The 20,166-nt window shown below is 31.4% G+C and overlaps 1 protein-coding gene across 6 annotated transcripts; it reads right to left on the bottom strand.

The window, feature by feature from the left end:
• Positions 1-482: 482 nt before the first annotated feature.
• On the bottom strand, positions 483-17,102 carry LOC107955662 (AUGMIN subunit 2). 6 transcript variants are annotated; one of them, XR_001700056.2, is made up of 8 exons: positions 16,822-17,102; positions 16,152-16,277; positions 15,614-15,718; positions 14,920-14,988; positions 13,802-13,915; positions 13,322-13,703; positions 2,458-2,722; positions 508-842 (listed from the first exon to the last, which is right to left on the bottom strand). XR_001700056.2 is itself a non-coding variant. In XM_016891464.2 (7 exons), the coding sequence occupies exons 1-6, from the start codon at positions 16,942-16,944 to the stop codon at positions 13,332-13,334; spliced, it is 909 nt and encodes a 302-aa protein (XP_016746953.1). In that variant the 5' UTR covers positions 16,945-17,102; the 3' UTR covers positions 483-842; positions 13,322-13,331. The 6 variants fall into 6 exon arrangements, 4 of the variants coding, with proteins under 4 accessions (XP_016746953.1, XP_016746955.1, XP_016746956.1 ...); XR_001700055.2 differs by having other exon boundaries at positions 575-842; positions 2,458-2,843; XM_016891464.2 differs by lacking the exon at positions 2,458-2,722 and having other exon boundaries at positions 483-842.
• Between the last annotated feature and the right edge of the window lie 3,064 nt (positions 17,103-20,166).

The raw sequence follows: 20,166 nt of genomic DNA, 5'->3' as shown, positions 1-20,166 counted from the left end.
TCTAAACCGTGGCAGAACAGGGCATACATATTGACTTAACCACACAGCCACAAGACACGCTCGTGTGCCTTGGCCGTGGTCAAAACTGACTTGGGTCACACAGCCGATCACACGTCCGTGTGTTTAACCCATGTACTCTTTGAAATGGTTACACACGCCCATGTACTAAGGCCGTGTGCCTCACATGGCCACCAGACACGCCCGTGTGTCCAGGCTGTGCTCGAGACTGACTTGAATAACTGAATCACAACGAACACACGGTCGAGACACACACCTGTGTGCTCAACCGTGTGGGGTGAAATTAGGCTTAGTTTAAGCCACATTTCCCACCTATCTCAAGCACACCAAAACCACAACATTTATGCATCATTTACATACATTCATAGGCAACCAAATTAACTAATTTGTATATATATTCATACCATCCAATTACCAACCAATTCATTACTCAATTTCTCAACCAAAACTTACCAAATCAATGTACCAAAATCAACACAACTTATATAAATTTCAAATACATAAACTTATCATTTTATTACATACTTCATACCACAAAACTTGCCAATTTAACATTCCATAATCAAACCATCACATGAACATTATAACATCATATAACTTACCTATCAAACACATCATTTAGGCCAACTTAAAAAGCCTTATATACCAACATTTACAAGCCAAGTCTCATGGTCAAATATTCACATCACAAAACATACCAAAATACTTCTAGCTTATACATGTTATATACCATATATACAACTCTCAAAATGGTACCAAAATAGTTGTCCGATAGTGTGATTGATGTCGCTGATGATCACCAGATCCAAGCTAGCTTTATAACGCTGTAAAACAGAGAATATTTCACAGAGTAAGCTTACAGCTTAGTAAGTTCATGATATAATACATTTAACGCATCAATCCACAATTCAATATCTTAACTAACACTTAATTTACTCTTCACATTACTCTTAGTTATTCAAAGTTATAAATTTAAGCATATGATAAGCATTCGCAATACTATACAATGCAACTCAACTTATCATTCATTTATATAATCTCTCATCTATATCATACACAATATCATCTACCACGTAGGTTCCATACATACCTGTACCATCACATTCTTACCTATCACATTTATCTCTTCAATGCTCGATACGCAATGTCATTCAATCATCTTTAGACATTCTTTGATCTCGCACACTTAGTGCCAATTAATTATCTAAAGCTATAATATTACCGCACACTTAGTGCCATTTCATTAAACTGAATTTATATCGGTATCGTACACTTAGTCCATTTATTCAGCCATCACTGTTATATTCTCGCACACTCAATGTCATTTATAATAGCCGTAGGTATTTCATTTCTCGCACACTTAGTGCCTCAAATTCAATTCACATTTCACATACTCTAACTTCTCAATCTCATTTCTATTTATTTCATCACATATAAATGTTACACAAACAATATGTATTATACACGAACTTACCTCGGACATAAAAACGACGATATTAGTCGATCAATCGAGCACTTTATTTTTGCCTCGATCTAGGTCTAAATTCCTCTTTTCTTGATCTATATGTATTCAAAATTAACTCATTTAATCACCAAAATATTCAATTTAATACATCTTTGGGCATTTTTTCACTTTAACCCCTAAAATTACACATTTTGACATTTTAGTCATTATTACACAAAACACCAAATATACAAAATTCATTAAAACCATGCCTTAGCCGAATTTTACCCTAGCTCATATAAGCCCACACATTTCATTTGTTTCCCATTTTAGCCCCTCAATTTCTCATTTTCACAAATTAATCCCTAGTATACATTTTTACTCAAAAGCACTTTACAAAACATGTATATCAAGCACTAAGCTTTCATATTTCATCATTTTACATCAAAAAACCTCATGAATTCATCAATGGAGTCTCATCAAGTTATCAGCAATTCCATAAATCTAAGCATGGGCTAGCTAGATCACTTAACAACGATCACAAAAACATAAAAATCATAAAAATCGAGCAAAATTCATACCTTAATCACAAATTCTTCTAGCTGAAACCCTAAAACTCTTTTTCCTTTCTTTTCTTCTTCAATTTTTGGCAACCATGGAGATAATGGCTTAATTTGATGTTTTATTTTAATTAATAAACATTAATAACCCATTTACATATTTAGCCTTATTATTTTTATTATAATTTCACTATCTCATGTCCATTAATGTCCATACATTAATTCAATGGCCAAATATAAACATAAGGACCTCTCATTTATAAAGACATAGCAAATAAGCACTTTAAAATTTTGAAGGCCAATTTTACATTTTACGCGATTAGGTCTTTTTTTTTTTAAATTAAGCACACAATCAATAAAATTTTCACAAGAAACTTTCACACATGCTTAAACACATACTGTAAACACAGAAAATAATATTAGAATATTTTCTACCTTATATTCGTGGTCCAGAAACTACTATTCCGACTAGGGTCTAAACTGGGTTGTTACAATGACAGTCCGCTGGACTTGTCCTCATGCTTCAAGTTATGATAGTCCGCTAGAATTTTCCTCATGTTTCAAGATACGACGATATGTGGATGTGTCTTTAAGCTTCCATGTTAAGGCTATACGTTGGACTCTTTCATATAAAAATCCACGAGACTATCTGTTCATCGAATCCATACGATTGAATTTGCATGGAATGACTTCTTGCATCCTAGCCCACCAAGCACGAATACAACATATATGAATCTTTATCTATGAATCTTTCAAGCAAGAATCCGCAAAAACTAACTGATGAGTATGAATTCTCCAGTCTAAATTCACCAAGTATATTCCTGCGAATCTAAGTTCGCCAAGAATTAGTTCACATGTATGAATCTGTATCTATAAATCTGCATGTACGAATCCGCCTGTATGAATCTGTAACTATGATTCAACAAATATGAATTTGTGTTTATGAATCATCATGTATGAAATCATTGTAGATGTGCAAAAGGAATCATCTTACAAGATATACTAGTGCACGAACGCTGAAAGTGAAAAACTGTGTCAATGTGTAAAATGGGTCAATTTGCAAGTTGTGTCAATGCAAATGAATGACAAGAATGCTCTATGAAGACGTGCGATTTGCCCTCAGGCAAGTGTTGTCAAATAGGAAATCAGGCCATTAAAGTTATATCATATAATAATATCATGATCGGGTATGTTATACTAGAAAATCATTAAGTTCATTAGAATTTACCTAGCTTCCTATTATGCTTTTCAGGCATAATACGCAAGTGAAGGACTAAGCCAGAATTCACCAAGCCTGTGTAAGCTTGTTCCTCTCACCTATAACATGCATATAGTGGGGGCAATCTGTAGGTTAAGCCTTAGGATTTGAAAATTTTCTAATCGAGTTTGAACAACATTGTAATTATTCCAACATAGGTTGATTGATACAATTTAATGAAGTCAATATTCTTAATCACCATTAATATGCTTGTTACTGTCTCAATTAAAATTTTGCGTGATCGTAGCCATTCTGCTTTGGTCAGTCGAGTAGTTGGGATGCTACAATAGTTCTTCAAAATTTGTGAAAGGTTTATCAATTAGATGTAAAGTTAGCCTTTCTATACGGAGAATTGCGAGAAAAGGTATACATTGATCAATGTCCTGGTTTCATGAAGCAAGGTGATGAAAGTAAAGTATACAAATTGAAAAAAGGACTATACAGACTAAAACAAGCTCCCAAGAGCTGAGTATAGTCGTATAGATGCTTATTTTACGAAAGAAGATTTTTTTTAAGTGTTCACATGAAAAAACTATTCACAAATTAGATGGTAACGGAAAATTACTTGCAGTGTGTCTCTACATTGATGATTTGATCTATACTGGCAATGATAAACTAATGATCAAGTCTTTTAAGAAAATATGATGACTAAGTTTGACATGACTGATTTGGGATTGATGCATTACTTCCTTGGCATAGAATTTTGGCAATCAGATACTGGTATATTTATTTCACAAAAGAAATACATTCTTGAGGTTTTGAGTAGATTTAAAATGCATGATTGCAACTAACCTGTACTCCGATAAAGTTTGGCATAAAGCAAAGAAAACATAATGTAACAACCTAGGGAATCCCACATCCACAAAACATGAGAGAGACCTGAACTAAATAAAGGGGTAGCAACACTTAAGTGGTAAAAGGCCTTTTGGAGGTGTATAGGCACTCTCAAGAACAAAACTATGAGGGTCATGTGCACCCAAAGCAGATAATATCTTACCAGACTGGGTGTTGGCTATGACATTTATTAATATCAGAGCCACTGGTCGTGCCTCTTGAGCGATGATGGGGCAAACCTCAGCCGAGGACGCTAATCTTTAACGGGGGTGAATGTAAGACCCTAGGCAGGCCTTTTGAGGGTGTATGGGCGCTCCTAATAGCAAAACCGTGAGGGTCATGTACGCCCAAAGTAAACAATATCTTATCGGGCTAGATGTTGGCTATGACATTTATGAGTTAAGAAGATAAATGCTACTTTGTTCAAGCAAATGATTGGAAGTTTAGTGTATATAAATTCCACAATACCTAACATCATGCATGGTGTTAGCTTAATTAGTCGTTATATGGAAAATCCAAGTAAGAACCATTTGCTAGCTGCCAAAAGAATCTTTCGTTATCTTAAAGGCACAGTTGATTTTGGTATTATGCACAAAGGTGAAGTGAAAAGCTCCTTATTTAGATTTACAAGCAGTGATTATGTCGGTGATTTTGAATATAGGAAAAGCTCATCAGGTTTTGGCTTTATGATGAGTTTTGAAGCAATATCATGGTCATCAAAGAAACAACAGATAGTGACATTGTCATCCATAGAAGTTGAATTTGTTGCAGCAGCTTTATCCTCCTATCAAGTTCTTTGGTTGAGAAGATTGCTTGAGACACTTCAGCAGCATCAAAAGGAAGCAATAACTATCTATTGTGATTATATTTTAGCAATAAAGATTTCAAAAAAGTCCAGTTCTTCATGGAATAAGTAAACATATTGTTGTCAGATACCATTTTATACACAATTTGTGAAATGGTGGTGTAACTGATTTAGTGTTTTGTAACAGTGAAAGTCAATAGTTGACATCTTAATAAAGCTATTGAAGCAAATTGTGTTTGAAAAACTTAGAAGGATGCTTGAAGTATGCTTTTCAACGGAAGTTGCAATTAGAGGTGTGCATGGGCCGGGCGGCCCGGCCCGGCCCGAAGGCCCGCCAGAAAAATGGGAGGGTTTGGGTAAAAATATAGGCCCGAAAAATGGGCTTGGACAAAAAACGAGGCCCGTTTAGAAAATGGGCCGGGCCTCGGGTAAGATTTTTTTGGCCCGGGCCCTGCCTGATTTTAATATTAAATTATTTTTTAAAAAAATTATTTTTAATTTTAAGTAACTTTAGTATTTTACTTTACTCTTTTTGTTGTTTTTAATGTTATTTTAATATTGTAAAACTTTTGTTATTATATAATTTAGTTCTTAATTTAATTTTAATTTGTTTCAATTTTCAATTTAATATAATTACTTTTTATTTTATTTTAATTTATGTATTATTTTAAGAATTATTTTAGTCTTATTTTTTATTTGTTTTTTGTTTTAATATTTGTTTTTATGTTTTAAATGTATTTGATTTATTATATTTTAAAGTTTTTTATTTAATAAAAAAAGTAGAAATTTTTTTTTAATATGGCCGGGCCGGGCCGAGCCGGGCTCGGGCCTACCATTTTTTTCCCGAGCCGGGCTTGGACAAATTTCTAGTTCCATATTTCGGGCCGAGCCGGGCACGAGCCTTGAAAACTGGCCGAAATTTTTTATGGGCCCGGCCCAAACCCGGCCCGGCCCGACCCATGCACACCTCTAGTTGCAATTGATGTCTACAGACATCAGTTTAAGGGAGGGTGTTAAGATATTTCTCTATGAAATAAGAGTTTTTGTTTTAGTAGTTCCTACTTTTTTGTAGATTGCTTCCTAATTTTTAGCTAATGAGTTGCTTAACTATTAAGAGAAGTTTGGTTTTTAAAGTTATTGAAATCACCTATATTAAGGTGGTTATTTCATGAATAAAATAGATAGTTCAACTTTCCTTTCCTCTGAGTCTATTTTCTTATTAAAGTCTTTTATTTAGTTTTAACAAAAATTCTCAATTAACAAATTTCTCATATTTTTATTAAATTTTAGTTTTTCACTATCAAGACTTGATCTGAATTTGTTTAAAACATCTATAATAACTTAATTTTTATTATTTTAAACTTCAATCTTTTTATATTTAAATTTTATTAATTGAAGTTATCTTTTTTTTCATCAAGAAAATTTATTTATTTATTTCATTGAAAAAAAAAATTCTCTAAGAGTATTTTTTTTTTTTTCAAGAAACTCCATTCGATTTCACTATGGTTTTAGTTATACTAATGCCAAGATCACATATATTTTAATGAGTATATATATTTACTTTAAATATATTTAATAATTTATTGTTATCGAATATGTATTTTATATACTTATACTATATTGCAAATATATACATACATATTTAGATTGAACTCCAATACTCCAATTTTTTTCCAATTTACTTTTATATGTATATTTTCATTCAATATCCATTAAAACATATATAATATGTTTTCAATTCTATAATTTATACATAATTCTTTATAGTAAATTTATATTGAATTTTAGAATACATATTTTTCTTAATATTGTGTTATGTAAATTTTATGGTGGTCAGCTCCACACTGACTCTGGCTGTTTCGATTGGTGTGCACTATTTTTGTGCTAAAATAAAACATCAAATGACCCTTTCTGTACTAGTAAAAATTTCAGTTTGCACTAGTTGCACTGGCTCGTTCCAGTCAATTTCGGTCATACCGAGTGGAATATGATACACCAAATAATATTAAAAAAATATTTATTTTATCATTTGTTTCGTTTGTGTTAAATTAAGTTTTATTTGATAAAATATTTTGATATAACAAAAATTATTTTTGAACAAAGACTTAATGAAGTTCAAAGTTAAGATTTCTCAAAGACACTGAAAATTACTTTGAGCACTTAAAAATTACTTTAGACAAATTTCAATCATTTTAAAACAAGTGAAAAATTGCTCTCTTATATTTACAAAATTGTTTTTAAGTTTCGAAGTTTAGAAACATTGAGCAAAAATATACAGTATTGATACTTAGACATTTTTATTGATACTCATGCCTGGTATTGATATGGAATTGTCATTCTGGATTTTTTGAACAAAGTAAAAATATCAATACTTATTATTAAGTATCGATACCTTTTTTGATATCGATACGAATTGATATTCTGACTTCAAGGAAAAATTGAGCAAAAGTGTTAAGTATCGATAATTGCAATTACCTAAAAAAATTTATCGATACCCTCCTTTGATATCGATATGGTTTTCAGGTTTGATGTTTTGAAAATTATTCAAAAATTACTCAAGTATCGATACGCATAAAAAAGTATCGATACTTTTAATCAAGTATCGATAAATTTCTCTAGGTATCGACATGAAAAAGGAGAAACGGTCACTAAATTGGACATTAAATGCTTTAAGTATCGATACCCTCAAAAGATATCGATACATGTTGTTAGAGGTGACATTAATGCACTAGTTTTTACATCCCCAACGACTCTATTCAATTCTACAACAATCACAATGGATGGAAATCAATTTGGGAGTATAACTATCATCTTCAAAAGGTTCAACAATAACATGAGAGTACAAAAAGATCAAAAAGTCATCCCATCAATCTTTGTGCTTAAATTCTTCATATTTTTCTTGTATACACTTGTGAGCATTTAGTGTTTTTCAATCAGCTCAAGTGTTTTCTTTGTATTAGTGCTTAATTGGCAAACATTCTAATCTTGTAAGGATTATTTCTTTGTTTGCTCTTTTGAGAGGGTTTGTATCTTAAGAATTGGTAGAAATCTTAAAGGAATTGTAAGGTTAAACATTGTCCTCAAAGGTTCATCAAATTAGTGAATTTATAAAAATCGTTAATTATGGAAAGTTAAGTAGTGGAGTAAGCAATTAGGGCCGAACCACTCTAAATTTCTTGAGTTCATTATTTCATACTTTTTCTTTTGCTTCCACAATTTTTAAAAGGTCAATTCAAACCTCCCTCTTAACTATTTCAGTTAATTGATCGAATTAAAAATTTTAAACTTTGAAAAATCAACACTTGCATTAATCAAAACTACACTTAATCTAACAAACTTTAAAATAGAAAATCAAAATATAATAAAAATTAATAAACTCGCTCAGGGGTCAAAATAATTTCTCCTCGCGTTTACCTTCTTTTATTTCTTTTAGGGAAGAGGGAAAGAAGTTGAATACCTAAATACCTAATATTTTAGCTTTTAGCTTGGTTTCAGAAAACCTCTTTCAACCTTTGATATGTATGTTAGTATTAAATGGGTTAATGTTGTGGATTATATTCTCGTTTAATACATTAGATGTTTTTTTTTGTTAATTTTAAATTTACTGAATGATAGATTTTGATTTTAGAGTTTATTGATGAGTATTTTATATAATTGATAAATATTTATATTCAAAATATATTTAATATCATTCATTTAATATTTTTAAATATTAAAATGCATAAATTAAATATTTTTTAAAAATTTTCAATAAATTTGAAAAGGTACATCACATACCAATATCAATACATACCAATTCTAATAGAAAAATAATGTATTTACTAATACGGTACCGACTACCTTAATAAATTTACAATAATTTTACGTATATAACTTTTTTCTCATATTAAATCCACTTTACAACTTTTAATAAGTGATTTATAAATATAGCTTTTTTAATATTTCCATTATATGCTCATTTTCTTGATGTAACTTTATTTTGGTTAAATTAATTGTATTTTTTATAATGTAACTCTCACTAAATTAATTTTATATAAATCCAATTATTACGTTAGTTTTATGAACTTAGCAATGTTTAGATTTGTTTTATACTTATTATGAATATTATTCTTTATCATTAAAAACATTAATTGACTAATAGATTAACAAACAAGTGAAACATAAAATACTAATGGATAGTTCTTTTTATGTAAATTAATGCTATCTATGTTATGTGTTTATTAATTAATACAAAATTTTATTACAAACCAAATTTACAATTATCAAAAATCGTTGGATGTAATATTAAGATACATTTTATTCTTAAAAGGAGAATATGAGTTCGAGTTTCAAAGACAATATTGTTGAGAGGAGCAACTATGAACACTAAATATGGACCATGAACAATTTAAAAAAAATTAAATTCACAATTCATCATATTATTATTGTTGTTTTGATAAGTTGACCATTTTATTTTTAATAATTTAAAAAATAATTTCCAAAATTTTACCATCTACCTTAAAAATCATACTTTTATTTGTGTTAATAATACGTTTAAAGTTTTTATCATATTATTCATCACATTAGTAAGAGAATGTACAATAATTTAATATTTTAATTGACATATGCAACCATCCCGTATATCTCACAAGTGTGAAACTATTATTCATATGATTCTAAATAAAAATATTAATTTTAAATAATAATATATTCATTCTAACATCAATTATCATTTTTTCAAGTTTTAATTTCTTGATTATTATGTTTAAAGTTTTTAATCATGTTATTTGTGAAAATTTTAAGATATTAAAAATCTATATCAACTAATTTAATCATTTTATGCATAGCACGGGTAAAAAGAATTAATTTACATATCAAACAAATATATATGAATGAATTATATTCAATGGTGATTTTTTTAATGTAAAAATAATTAAAAGGAATATCTTGAGAAAATATTCAGGGGCTTAAGATAAATCTAAGTATTTCTTTTAGAGTGAAATTTATAAAAGGACTAATAATAATAATAATAATAATAAAAGGACTAATAATAATAATAATAATAATAATAATCAATTTCAACAATTCTTCTTAATATTTAAAATTGTATTTCCTTCTCAAATCTCAATGTAAGTGACCCTTTTTAAATAATAATAATAATAATTTAAGATACCAAATAAACATGCTATTACAAATCTAGTATGACAAAGTCTTGTATTCTCTAATCCTTTCTGAACAAGATTAAGTGGACATTCTGAACAAGATTAAGTGGATTTCCTTTTTCAAATTATAATCAACAAAGCACATTAAAACCACATATGCATGAAAGATAAGCACCTGTGTATGAAATTATAGCTAGGAAGAAACAAAAACAACTACAAAGTAGGATCATACCTTCTAAGGTTTGCCCCCACAAGGATCATTAGTTTCTCCTTGGAGCATTAAATTATTTAATGATTTATAAATCCCATTTCCTCTTATTTAAAGTATATATAATAATTTTTAATTCCATATGTTACCATGAAAAACAAGATTGCAAGCTGAGGTCATGCCATCTCACAAGTATTTCTTGCAGAAGAAGAAAATAGATGACTACATAATTGTGAAATTGTCAAGTCTACTTCTAAGGATGGATTTAGTGATAGTAATGTTTCTAATATTGTTCTAGTTGTTCTTTGTGCTTCTCCCACCTTAGTATTAAAAGTTATAGATTGCAACCATACTTTCTAGCACGACTAACTCATAAATAACCTTTACAGATATCTAAATTTGTGAATAATGCTTTTGGTACAAGTAGTCTAAGTGGAATGAAAGCATTTAGATCAAGCATCTCTTCTTCGATTTCTTTTTAGGTTTCTAGACCGATGTGATCTTTTGGTACTTTCTTATTTTATTAATCAAATTATCTTCAGCATGATAGAATAACAAAAGATTAGTAGTATTGTAAGCTTGCTCAACTAAATTATAATTCTGTGGCCCAAGTATGAGCGATTATAGCTACAATCAAGGTAATTTTCCATTTTCACTAGGGAGATCATATCTCCACTTAAGTGGAGTAAATTACTCAAAGTCTACATATAACTTACTAGTGGCCAAAATTTAAATGATTATAGTTATGGCCAGGGGAGTTATCCTCTTTCACTGGTGAAATAAATTTCTCAAACCCTGTGTATAAATTATTAGCAGCCAAGTTTTGAACAATCTTAATTGTGACTGGGGAATCCACTAGGGAAATCATGTCTCTACCTAAGTGAAAAAAATTACTCAGACCTTGCATATGAATTATTAGCGACCAAATTTTGAGTTATCATAACTGCAGTCAGGGGAGTTATTTACTTCTACTAGAAAGATAGTTATAACATCATGACCAAAGTTTCTTACAAATTAAGAATGAAGTTACTGCTAGTTCATGAACCCTATCATAAATTATATAAGCATTACCTACAATCTATGGATGGTAATATTCATATTCATCTCGCGCTTTAATGAGGTGGAAGTGTTTCCATTGCTTGAGGGTCGAACTTAGGAAGCAGTGGCCTTTGAGGATGATACAAAAGAAAAGTGTTTCCGATATTTTTGGTGAAGATAAAATAATAGTCGGTGGCATTTCACTAAATGTAATCACTCTTCCCCAATGGAGTCACTAAAATGTAGAGAGTTCTTTTGGTAAAGTGAGGAGATGTTACAATTTAGAAAAACGAGATGTCGGAGAGAGATGGCAGAGAGAAAGATCGGAGAAGACTCTCGAAAACAAGTGCAATGACAGGCGGTGGTGATGGACACAATAAGGGGATGAGAAAGATAAGAGCTATGGGATTGTCATGATTGTAGAAGGAATAGGATGATAAGTTTGTCAAAAGATCAAAAAATCCCCCAAAAGAGACGTTTAAACCTCATATTACTAGTAGTGAGTAATGAGAAAGAAGTTATGAAAATAGTGAATATAATAGTAGTTTGGTTAAAGTTATTCTCGTGTAACTCATTCTAGCAAAGAGAGTGCTACTTGCAAACTTAAGTGCAAGTGCATAGTTTGATCAACAAAGAGAGGGAGAGAAAACACTTGCTCTCTAAAAAAAGGTTAAAAAGTAGAATTCTTAACAATATCTGTATCTAAGCCTCTAAACCATGTTCTCCAAAACATCCCAACAGTGGAGCAAACCTAAGAATTCTGTCAACTTTCTTAAGTTTAGCTCCATAACTTTCTCAACATAGAGTGGTTATGCAATGAATGATATTTCCTGAACTATTATTGACAGAAGTGTTAATAACAAAAAATTGAGTATCTACAAACACTAGACAAAAAGATTATTTATAAAACCATAAAAACTTTCAAAATATTAACTTTGTTCAACAATAAATGACATTTTTTTATCAATAAATGTTAACTCTGTAAAAATTTGACCTTATTTAATTATTTTTAATAGCATAAAGATTAAATTAATTCTTAGAATAGTAGAGAAACTAATTTAATATGAGCTCTATGATAAAGGGTCTTGCCAAACACTTACACCAGTGTAGTTCTATTGAGTTAGAAATTTTCTTTGCTTCTATTCATACCAAATTATGACACACCTACATATGTAGATGACATGAATTTATGTAAATTTATATTTATAAAAAATATTTAAAAAATGAAACTTTGGTTAAAAAGATAAAATTGAGACATTAAAATTATATTATCTAAAGACTCAAATTTTAATGCCAATCATACTACTAGCTTGGTGACAAACTTAGGTTTCAAGTTTATTGACATGAGGTCTAAGGTTCAATTCCTGTGTTTGAAAGCCCTTTCCCCTTCCTCCTGTTGTTTACATATAACAAATAGTTAAAAAACTTTAATTTATGCGTAACTTGATATGCATGATCTACAATAATGAAATATGACGTTTGAATTGTTAAAATATTAATCATATAAAAAGTTATAGAAGGATAAAATCACTTAAGTTTTACATCAATGTAAGTGAATCCCTCCCCTTAAATTAATTTTTATAAATTTTATATAAAAATAAATCATTTTATTACGCATAAATGAATTCCTTTAATTTATGCTCATTTTTTTTTAAAAAATAGTATCCAAATATGCCACTAAGCTTTAATTTATACCTCAACAAACTCTTAACATAAATCACCCTTTCATTTTAATGTAAAACCATATTTAAGTTTCCTTTAAGAAAAGCATATTTAAGTGCAAATAAGAAGATAAGGGTTTATTTGAATTAGAGAAGTGACTTCAAACATAGCATTGATTTCAAATAAGAACACTGAGTGGATATATAATATGTTTGGGGAAAGAAGAAAACAAAGAAAAGATAATATGCAGACTCATTGTTATTTATTGCTCAATTTTCAGGCAAACAATACTACTATGGATTAAAGACAATACTTACTAGGGAGGAAACAAACCAGAGCAAGCAAGTACTTACATGATAGAGGTTACAGACCATTCTTTTTAACTGACGGAGGCCAAGACAATCTCCTGTGGCTTGTACCATCGACAGGATCAAAGTCCCCCACCTCGCTATTTTCATCATCTGCTTCTTGGCGTTCAAGTTCTTGGCTTCTGAGGCTTTTGATAGCTAAGTCATCAAAACTCGTTTCATTTTTCCAAGCCGGAAGAGTTGTGTGCTCTGAGTCTCCTCCTATTGCTCTATGGGAGGGATCCTTGACTGGTGTTGTTGGTAATGGGGTTGCAGAATGCCCCACTCTCAAATTTTGAAGGGTTGCAAATGACTCTCTTGTTGCAGACATGGCCTCAAAGAATCGGGTGCAGGATGCTAATGCAACTGGAATTGGACGGAGCATCTCCTGTGTAAGGAAAAGGAAAACAACATCACATAAGAGAGGCAAAATGTCACGCTCTTGATCGTACATATATATATATCAAAATGCATCTTTAATCCTACCCCCCAAACTGAAGGAGGCTCCTTAAAGTTTTGGCTCCATTGGAAATCAGTAACAGCAGCAGTCAATGCACCATAATCACTTGCAGCCTTCATCAGTAATTCAGAAAATTGTTTCTGCATAAATCCAAGTAAAATGGCCTTTAGTAGTGAAACTAAATCCTTCTCTTTTTGGTTCACAAATTGAACTAAAACAACCAGCCAAAAAGCCTAAATTTGTTATTCTTGTTTTCAGTTTATTTTTTGTATGGAAGAATACTACTAAAACGTGCATAATCGTGCATTCAATACTTTAACATGGCATTATTTAGAAAATTGCATTCGAATATATGATTTTTTTCTAATATCTACTGTCTTGTATCTTTCAACAAACTAATATCCTTAAACTTCTCAATTTCCATTCTGATACTACAAGGTTCGCATGCAATGGGAGGAATCAAAGTAACTGAATCAGTGCATATCCAAAATAACTATATCAATAATCCAATTCTCCTCTGACCTTTCATCATAAACTAACAAAAAATTCGCACAAGAGTTCATACCTTACAGACCCAATTGCAATGTCATGAAGCCCAGTGGGCAACATGTTAATCTTTTTAATGATTAAATTTTCATGTAAAATTGCATAAAATCTGAAATTTTGGAACTGAATGTGGAATATGTTGTTTTCACTAGTATAACGTGACAAAGCAGATAAATACAAATTGAGGACAAGATAGGGAAAAAAGGTTAAACAAATAAACTGATATTTAAAGTATGTTCATAACCTACAAGTACTTGATCCAGGATCATGTTTGGCAGATTGTGAAGTTGAAAGTTTTTTCAGGTGATCTTCACCAGATACGAATATTCTGGTTCATGAAAACAAAAGTAAATCTCATCTTTAAAGCAACTACCAAAAATGCATGAGGAAAGTAGCAACCTAAACGTCTAGTTCCCATGTTCCACTATAATAAACTTTCCAGACCAGTACCAAATTCAATAGCTTAGAATCTAAAAAGCAACTGAACACAGAAGTTCTACCTGTAAGCACTCATCACTAGACCAAGGAAAACAAGAACCAAAATCTCAAATTCTTTTCTGTGCTTATATTTAAACTAAACCACAGAAGAACGGAAAACCTGATATTCTGCTTCCACGGGAATGCAATCTAGGGAATAAGGTTGTTGCAGACGAGCTATAATTCGATCCTGCCAAAATAATAAAGCAAGAGAAAAATAGTCAGATAATAAATGAACTCATCTTGGTTGTGTGATATGAAAAGTAGGAATACAATGTGTTAGGGCAAAGACAATATCTAATTGTAGGAAAGCTATGGACAAATTTTTTGTTTCTGTTTTCAACACAATTTTCTTGGGACAAAATAAATAAGCCAATGACATAGTCCTCACAAGGGTATCAACACAAACAGGTCAATACAGTCTGAAATCCACGAATAATATATAAACAACAAAGCCGTCAAGGATCACCAATAAATGATATGCACATTTCTGTAGTTCCATTATTGTTTACAGCACCATTTTGATAAGAATTTTGAAAGTTGAATTTGGTCTGGGTCATGGGAGTTCTAAAACCAGACATAAAACTTACTAAGAGCAGAAATAAAATCTCTTATCTTCCTAACCCTATTGACAAGTAAAAAGATCAAAAGGAATTGTTGCAGAAAGTAGTGGCAGAGAAATTCAAAACCACTAAAATGGAAGTCATATGTTGCACATATGAGTCTATATCTATAAAATTCCATCAAAAAAACGTATCATGAGACAATCCGGACAGTAGCATGCTAAAGTACACAATAAGAAAACCTGAAATTACCTTATTCTGAATAACATCTTTCAATATAGTAGTAATCCTCGCCAATGTTTCACACTTCTTTTCCATTTCACTCACGTGTGTAAGGTGTGCAACATTTTTGTCATCCTATACATACCATAAAATGGGTCAGTTAAAGTAGAAAACATGCAGTTAGAGAACTGTACTGTAGTTGAATCAGCAAGATTAAGTTAAAAGCAAAATTCATTGTTTTCTACAAAATACTTTTAAATTTTACATTAAAATATTTTCAAATGTATACTAAAAGTTGGAGTGAAAACTACATAAACATATGAAGCTACCAAGGTTTTAGTGTGAGTTGTCCATTTATTTATCATTCCTATTTTGAACGAACAAACATGTAATTGAACTGCTCATTTATTTTATTTTCAGTAATAAATCCAACCCTTATAAATACTCGAGAGTTTAATTTCTTCTGGTCAACTGTAAACCTGTAATACTATTCAAAAGTGCCAAGCAATGAACCTTACAAGGAGTGAAAAAAACAATGCAGATAGAATAAATAACCTGGGGAGCTTACCTTTCGGCCCTGTAGTTCAACTTGCAAATCGGCTATCTTTCTCTGTACAGTGGTTAGCTCTCTTAATACCTTTATCAAGTCATCACCGTTTTCTCCTGTAGCAGATGATAAGTTTTGCACTTCTTCCTATAAAAGAAAAACAACATTAATTCTGATTATACACTTTTAGTTCCATAGACGACAATGTACAAACTATTCAACAATGAAATTAAAGAGGAAAATGCTCGAGATATTAGGCTTTGAGACGATATATCTTAGTCTCGATTATATCAGACATGTATGAGTAACTTATCTGCCATTTTAGTTGACTGGCTAAAACCATACGTCTTTGAAAAGTTAAATGAAAATCTCAGACTTCAGCTATTGCTAAGGAACCCTAAATTTACAATTCAAGCAACGAGATCATATGGTTTTGAAGGTTAATTTCTTCATAAAATTAACCATTAAAAGGGTGAGAAGGGGGGGATGCCAAACGATTTCAGCATAAGCATCAAAAACCCAAATTCGTTACACAAACTGCAGCGAGGAATGAGGATTTTGAAATTGCGTGATTTGAAAGTTGAACTTATAAAATCCAATAATTAAATATCAATAAAATCTACCAAAAAGAAAAGAAATTATAAGACGCAAAGCAAATGGAATTAATTAAGAAACAGAAAAAAGGAGGAACCTGAGAAGGAGGAGGGGGAACAGAGAAACCAAGATCGGCGGCAATGGAGAGAGCATCGGACATTCCTCCGATGCGCCTCAAAGGCTTCTTCCCAACCCAAGTGGTATCGGTCCCCATTGACATTTCACGCCCAAATGCTACCTTCTAACCTCTCGCCGATCTGAATTTACTTTCAAAGTGATAAAATAAAGTGGGTGATTTGAACGGAGTAGCTAGTTCCCAGATTTGCCAGGCCGGCCTCTGTTTCTACTTCAGTTTTTTTTTTCCCCAACTTATTTGAATTTAAATTACTTTTTCTCATTGGAATTTATAAAAAAAAAGAAAAGAAAAGCGGTATTCTTTCTAAAATTTTTAAATTGTTAGTCTTTTAGAATATTATTTTTTGTGATTAATAAATATTTTTTAGAAAAATTAGTTCATTGAAAATTCATCACTCAAAAATAATTATAAAGGAAAAGTAATTATATTAAAAATATGCAATACAAATATCATGTGTATTTCTAGACTTTATTATATAATAAAATTATGTTTATGAAGAATTTGAATATAGAATATGAGTTACACATATTTATTTTTGAAATTTTTTTTAAAATATTAAATTTCTTGATAAAGATGATTTTTTATCTAAATACACCATTAAATATTTGTAGCTGCATTAAATATAATTTTGACTTAATTCACAAATTTGTATCTATTTTTTTTCATTTTGATACCTAAATTTTTTTGTCACAAGTGGTACCTAAATTACTTTTTTTTCTCAAGTTGATACATTCGTTAGTCAAACCATTAAGTCTATTTAAGAAAAATGTTTAACCTACAAATTGGTACCTAAACTAAGTCTTCTTTTTCCTATTTTGGGTATCTAAACAGTTTTTTAGTCCCAAGTGGTACATTGTTATACCCTTACCTCCTACCTGGACATATGGCATCACAAGAAGCAACTAGGAAGCACTCATGGATGGCCCTCAGAATTATACCACCCGACGAATGACCAACCATTCGCTAAATAGCGAACCCTCTATTAGGCCACCCGTTTTTTCGCGAGTACGTACTTATTCCCCAAGATGGGATCACTAAGGCTAACAACCTCTTATTATCTCAACAAAGGGAATGTTAAAGCAGTACTACACTTTATGACAATTAGGGTGTAACGACCTTGCCACCTAGACTACCATACGTTTTTTATATCTCAAAGTTGTCGATGATGTGCAAGACAATAAGGATCCTCCCCCTATATATAACCCAACACCCAATGATAAGGTATCTTATATACCCCAACACACAATGATAAGGTATCTTCTCTCATTTTTAGCAACCAAAAAGCATCCAACCTAGCACACAATCTCCCTTATCTACCTTAAGTTTCCTTCTTCTTACTTCTCTCACTTTACCTCTCCACTTATCAAGGTGAATCGACCTCTTTGTCACCACCACCATCTCCTCCTAACTCTTCTATTGTTGAACACTTGTATCAACAATTGGTGTAATGAGCATGGTTCGAACCATGCCTCCTTTTTCAATCGATGCCCTCTGTCAACCCAACAAACCCTAATCTAGAGCTTTTTTCAAACCAAACATCTACTTAACCACATGCACTGGCTACAAAGCAACCAACCTTCAATTTTGACCAAATAATACCATGCCAATCTCAGCCTCCTCTTGGTGCTTCATCCTCTCTCTCCCCAGAGACATTCTCTCATTATACTACTAATACACTTTCCACGTTGGTGGTTTACTCCACCTCCCCAGGTTACTATTGCTACCACTCCTACTGACCATGCATCTCAGCATCAAAACTCTAGCTCCTAACAACAAAGTCACTGAGATATAAAAGAAGATGTGTCGCCTTAAACTACAACTTCCTAAGTAACAACACCAGTTTCAAGAACAACAAGAGTGCCAATGCCTTTTGGACTTAAAGAATAGTTAAAATGAATAGTTAATAGAGGAGTTCAAGATAGCCAAAGACGCTTCCAGAAAGGATAACCAAAATGCAACATGAGATTAAACGAGGCCTAAATGTAAGATGAGATCGTTTAATTCTATGCAAAATTCTGCATGCGGACGTTGAGACCTAATGATGAATGCTAATTTGTGTAAAATTACACAAATTTTAATTTATTTCATGTCTTATTATTACAGAATTTTAATGTCTTAATCATATTTAATTATGGTAGTTATAGTTAAGTTGGTTGGTAGTTTATACAATTAGTTTTATTGCATTTTATTATGTCTTGAAACTAGCTATTTAATTTGTATTTTTTTTATTACATCTTTAATGCTTGTTTTAGTTTTAGGCATGTTTAATGTGTTTTCATTACAACTTTATTGTTGCATTTTAAGGTGCCCTAATATATTGTTTAATGTGTGATTTAATATTCCTAGGAGAGTCTAATAGCCGATTTTAAAGGCTTCAAAAATGGTTGCTTGTTTTTGGCAAAAGGGAATCAAATGAGTTCACACCATAAGTGGCAGTTTGGGTTAGCAAATGGTTGTTCGTGTGGGCTAAAAAATGACCATTCGGTTAACACTTAAATGCACTATCCAAATTGAAGGGATGAATGGGCAGATTCTATAAGCTGAATTAATTATCTAAGTTGAACAAACATTTGCTTCATGACTAAGGATGCATATATGGACGACAAGGGGGAAGAATGTGACATAAATGTCATTCAATAGATGAACATATGTCATTAAAATTGGTTCATGTATGGGTTGATTCATGTTACTTATTAATGGCCAAAATTGGGCATTCATGTCCTAGTTTTTAGTATAAATAGTTGGCTTGTGAACATGTAAAGGTTAGATCATTTTGTTATAAAACATATATTTGAGTTAATTCTATTTGTTCTTCAATAACTACCAAACTTATCAAGAATTTCATTATTGTGGCATTCACAAAACAGATCTTATCACTTTGTTCCCCATCCCAATGTGTGGTGATCAACCTTATACCTTCGGTTCTTATCTCATTATAGATAGCGGGTCAAGGTTCATTCCCTTCCCAAACTTTGTGAAGCAACCTTATAGAATTCGAGTCGCGTTGTCATATAATGTCGGTTCTCTTTTGGTTCGTTTATTATTCGTAACTTATATTCATTATCCATCTATTGTTTTATCTTTTCTTTTCGTAATTCATCCATTTGTTCAAGCAAGTACCTATTTAGATGATCGGGACACTTAAATAGTGAATCAACTCGTAATCGAGTTCATGTCACCTTAAGAAGAAGGAATAATTCAATCTACCCTCCACAGGTAGAATGACCAAATACAATGGGATAACCATTTCGTTGATAATATGCGTCTGACTGGTTCCCAAGGCCAAAGTCCCCGTGATAATGATGT

This window comes from Gossypium hirsutum, chromosome A07, assembly GCF_007990345.1.
Source record: "Gossypium hirsutum isolate 1008001.06 chromosome A07, Gossypium_hirsutum_v2.1, whole genome shotgun sequence".
Taxonomy (NCBI): domain Eukaryota; kingdom Viridiplantae; phylum Streptophyta; class Magnoliopsida; order Malvales; family Malvaceae; genus Gossypium; species Gossypium hirsutum.
This window is presented reverse-complemented; position numbering and strand designations above follow the sequence as displayed.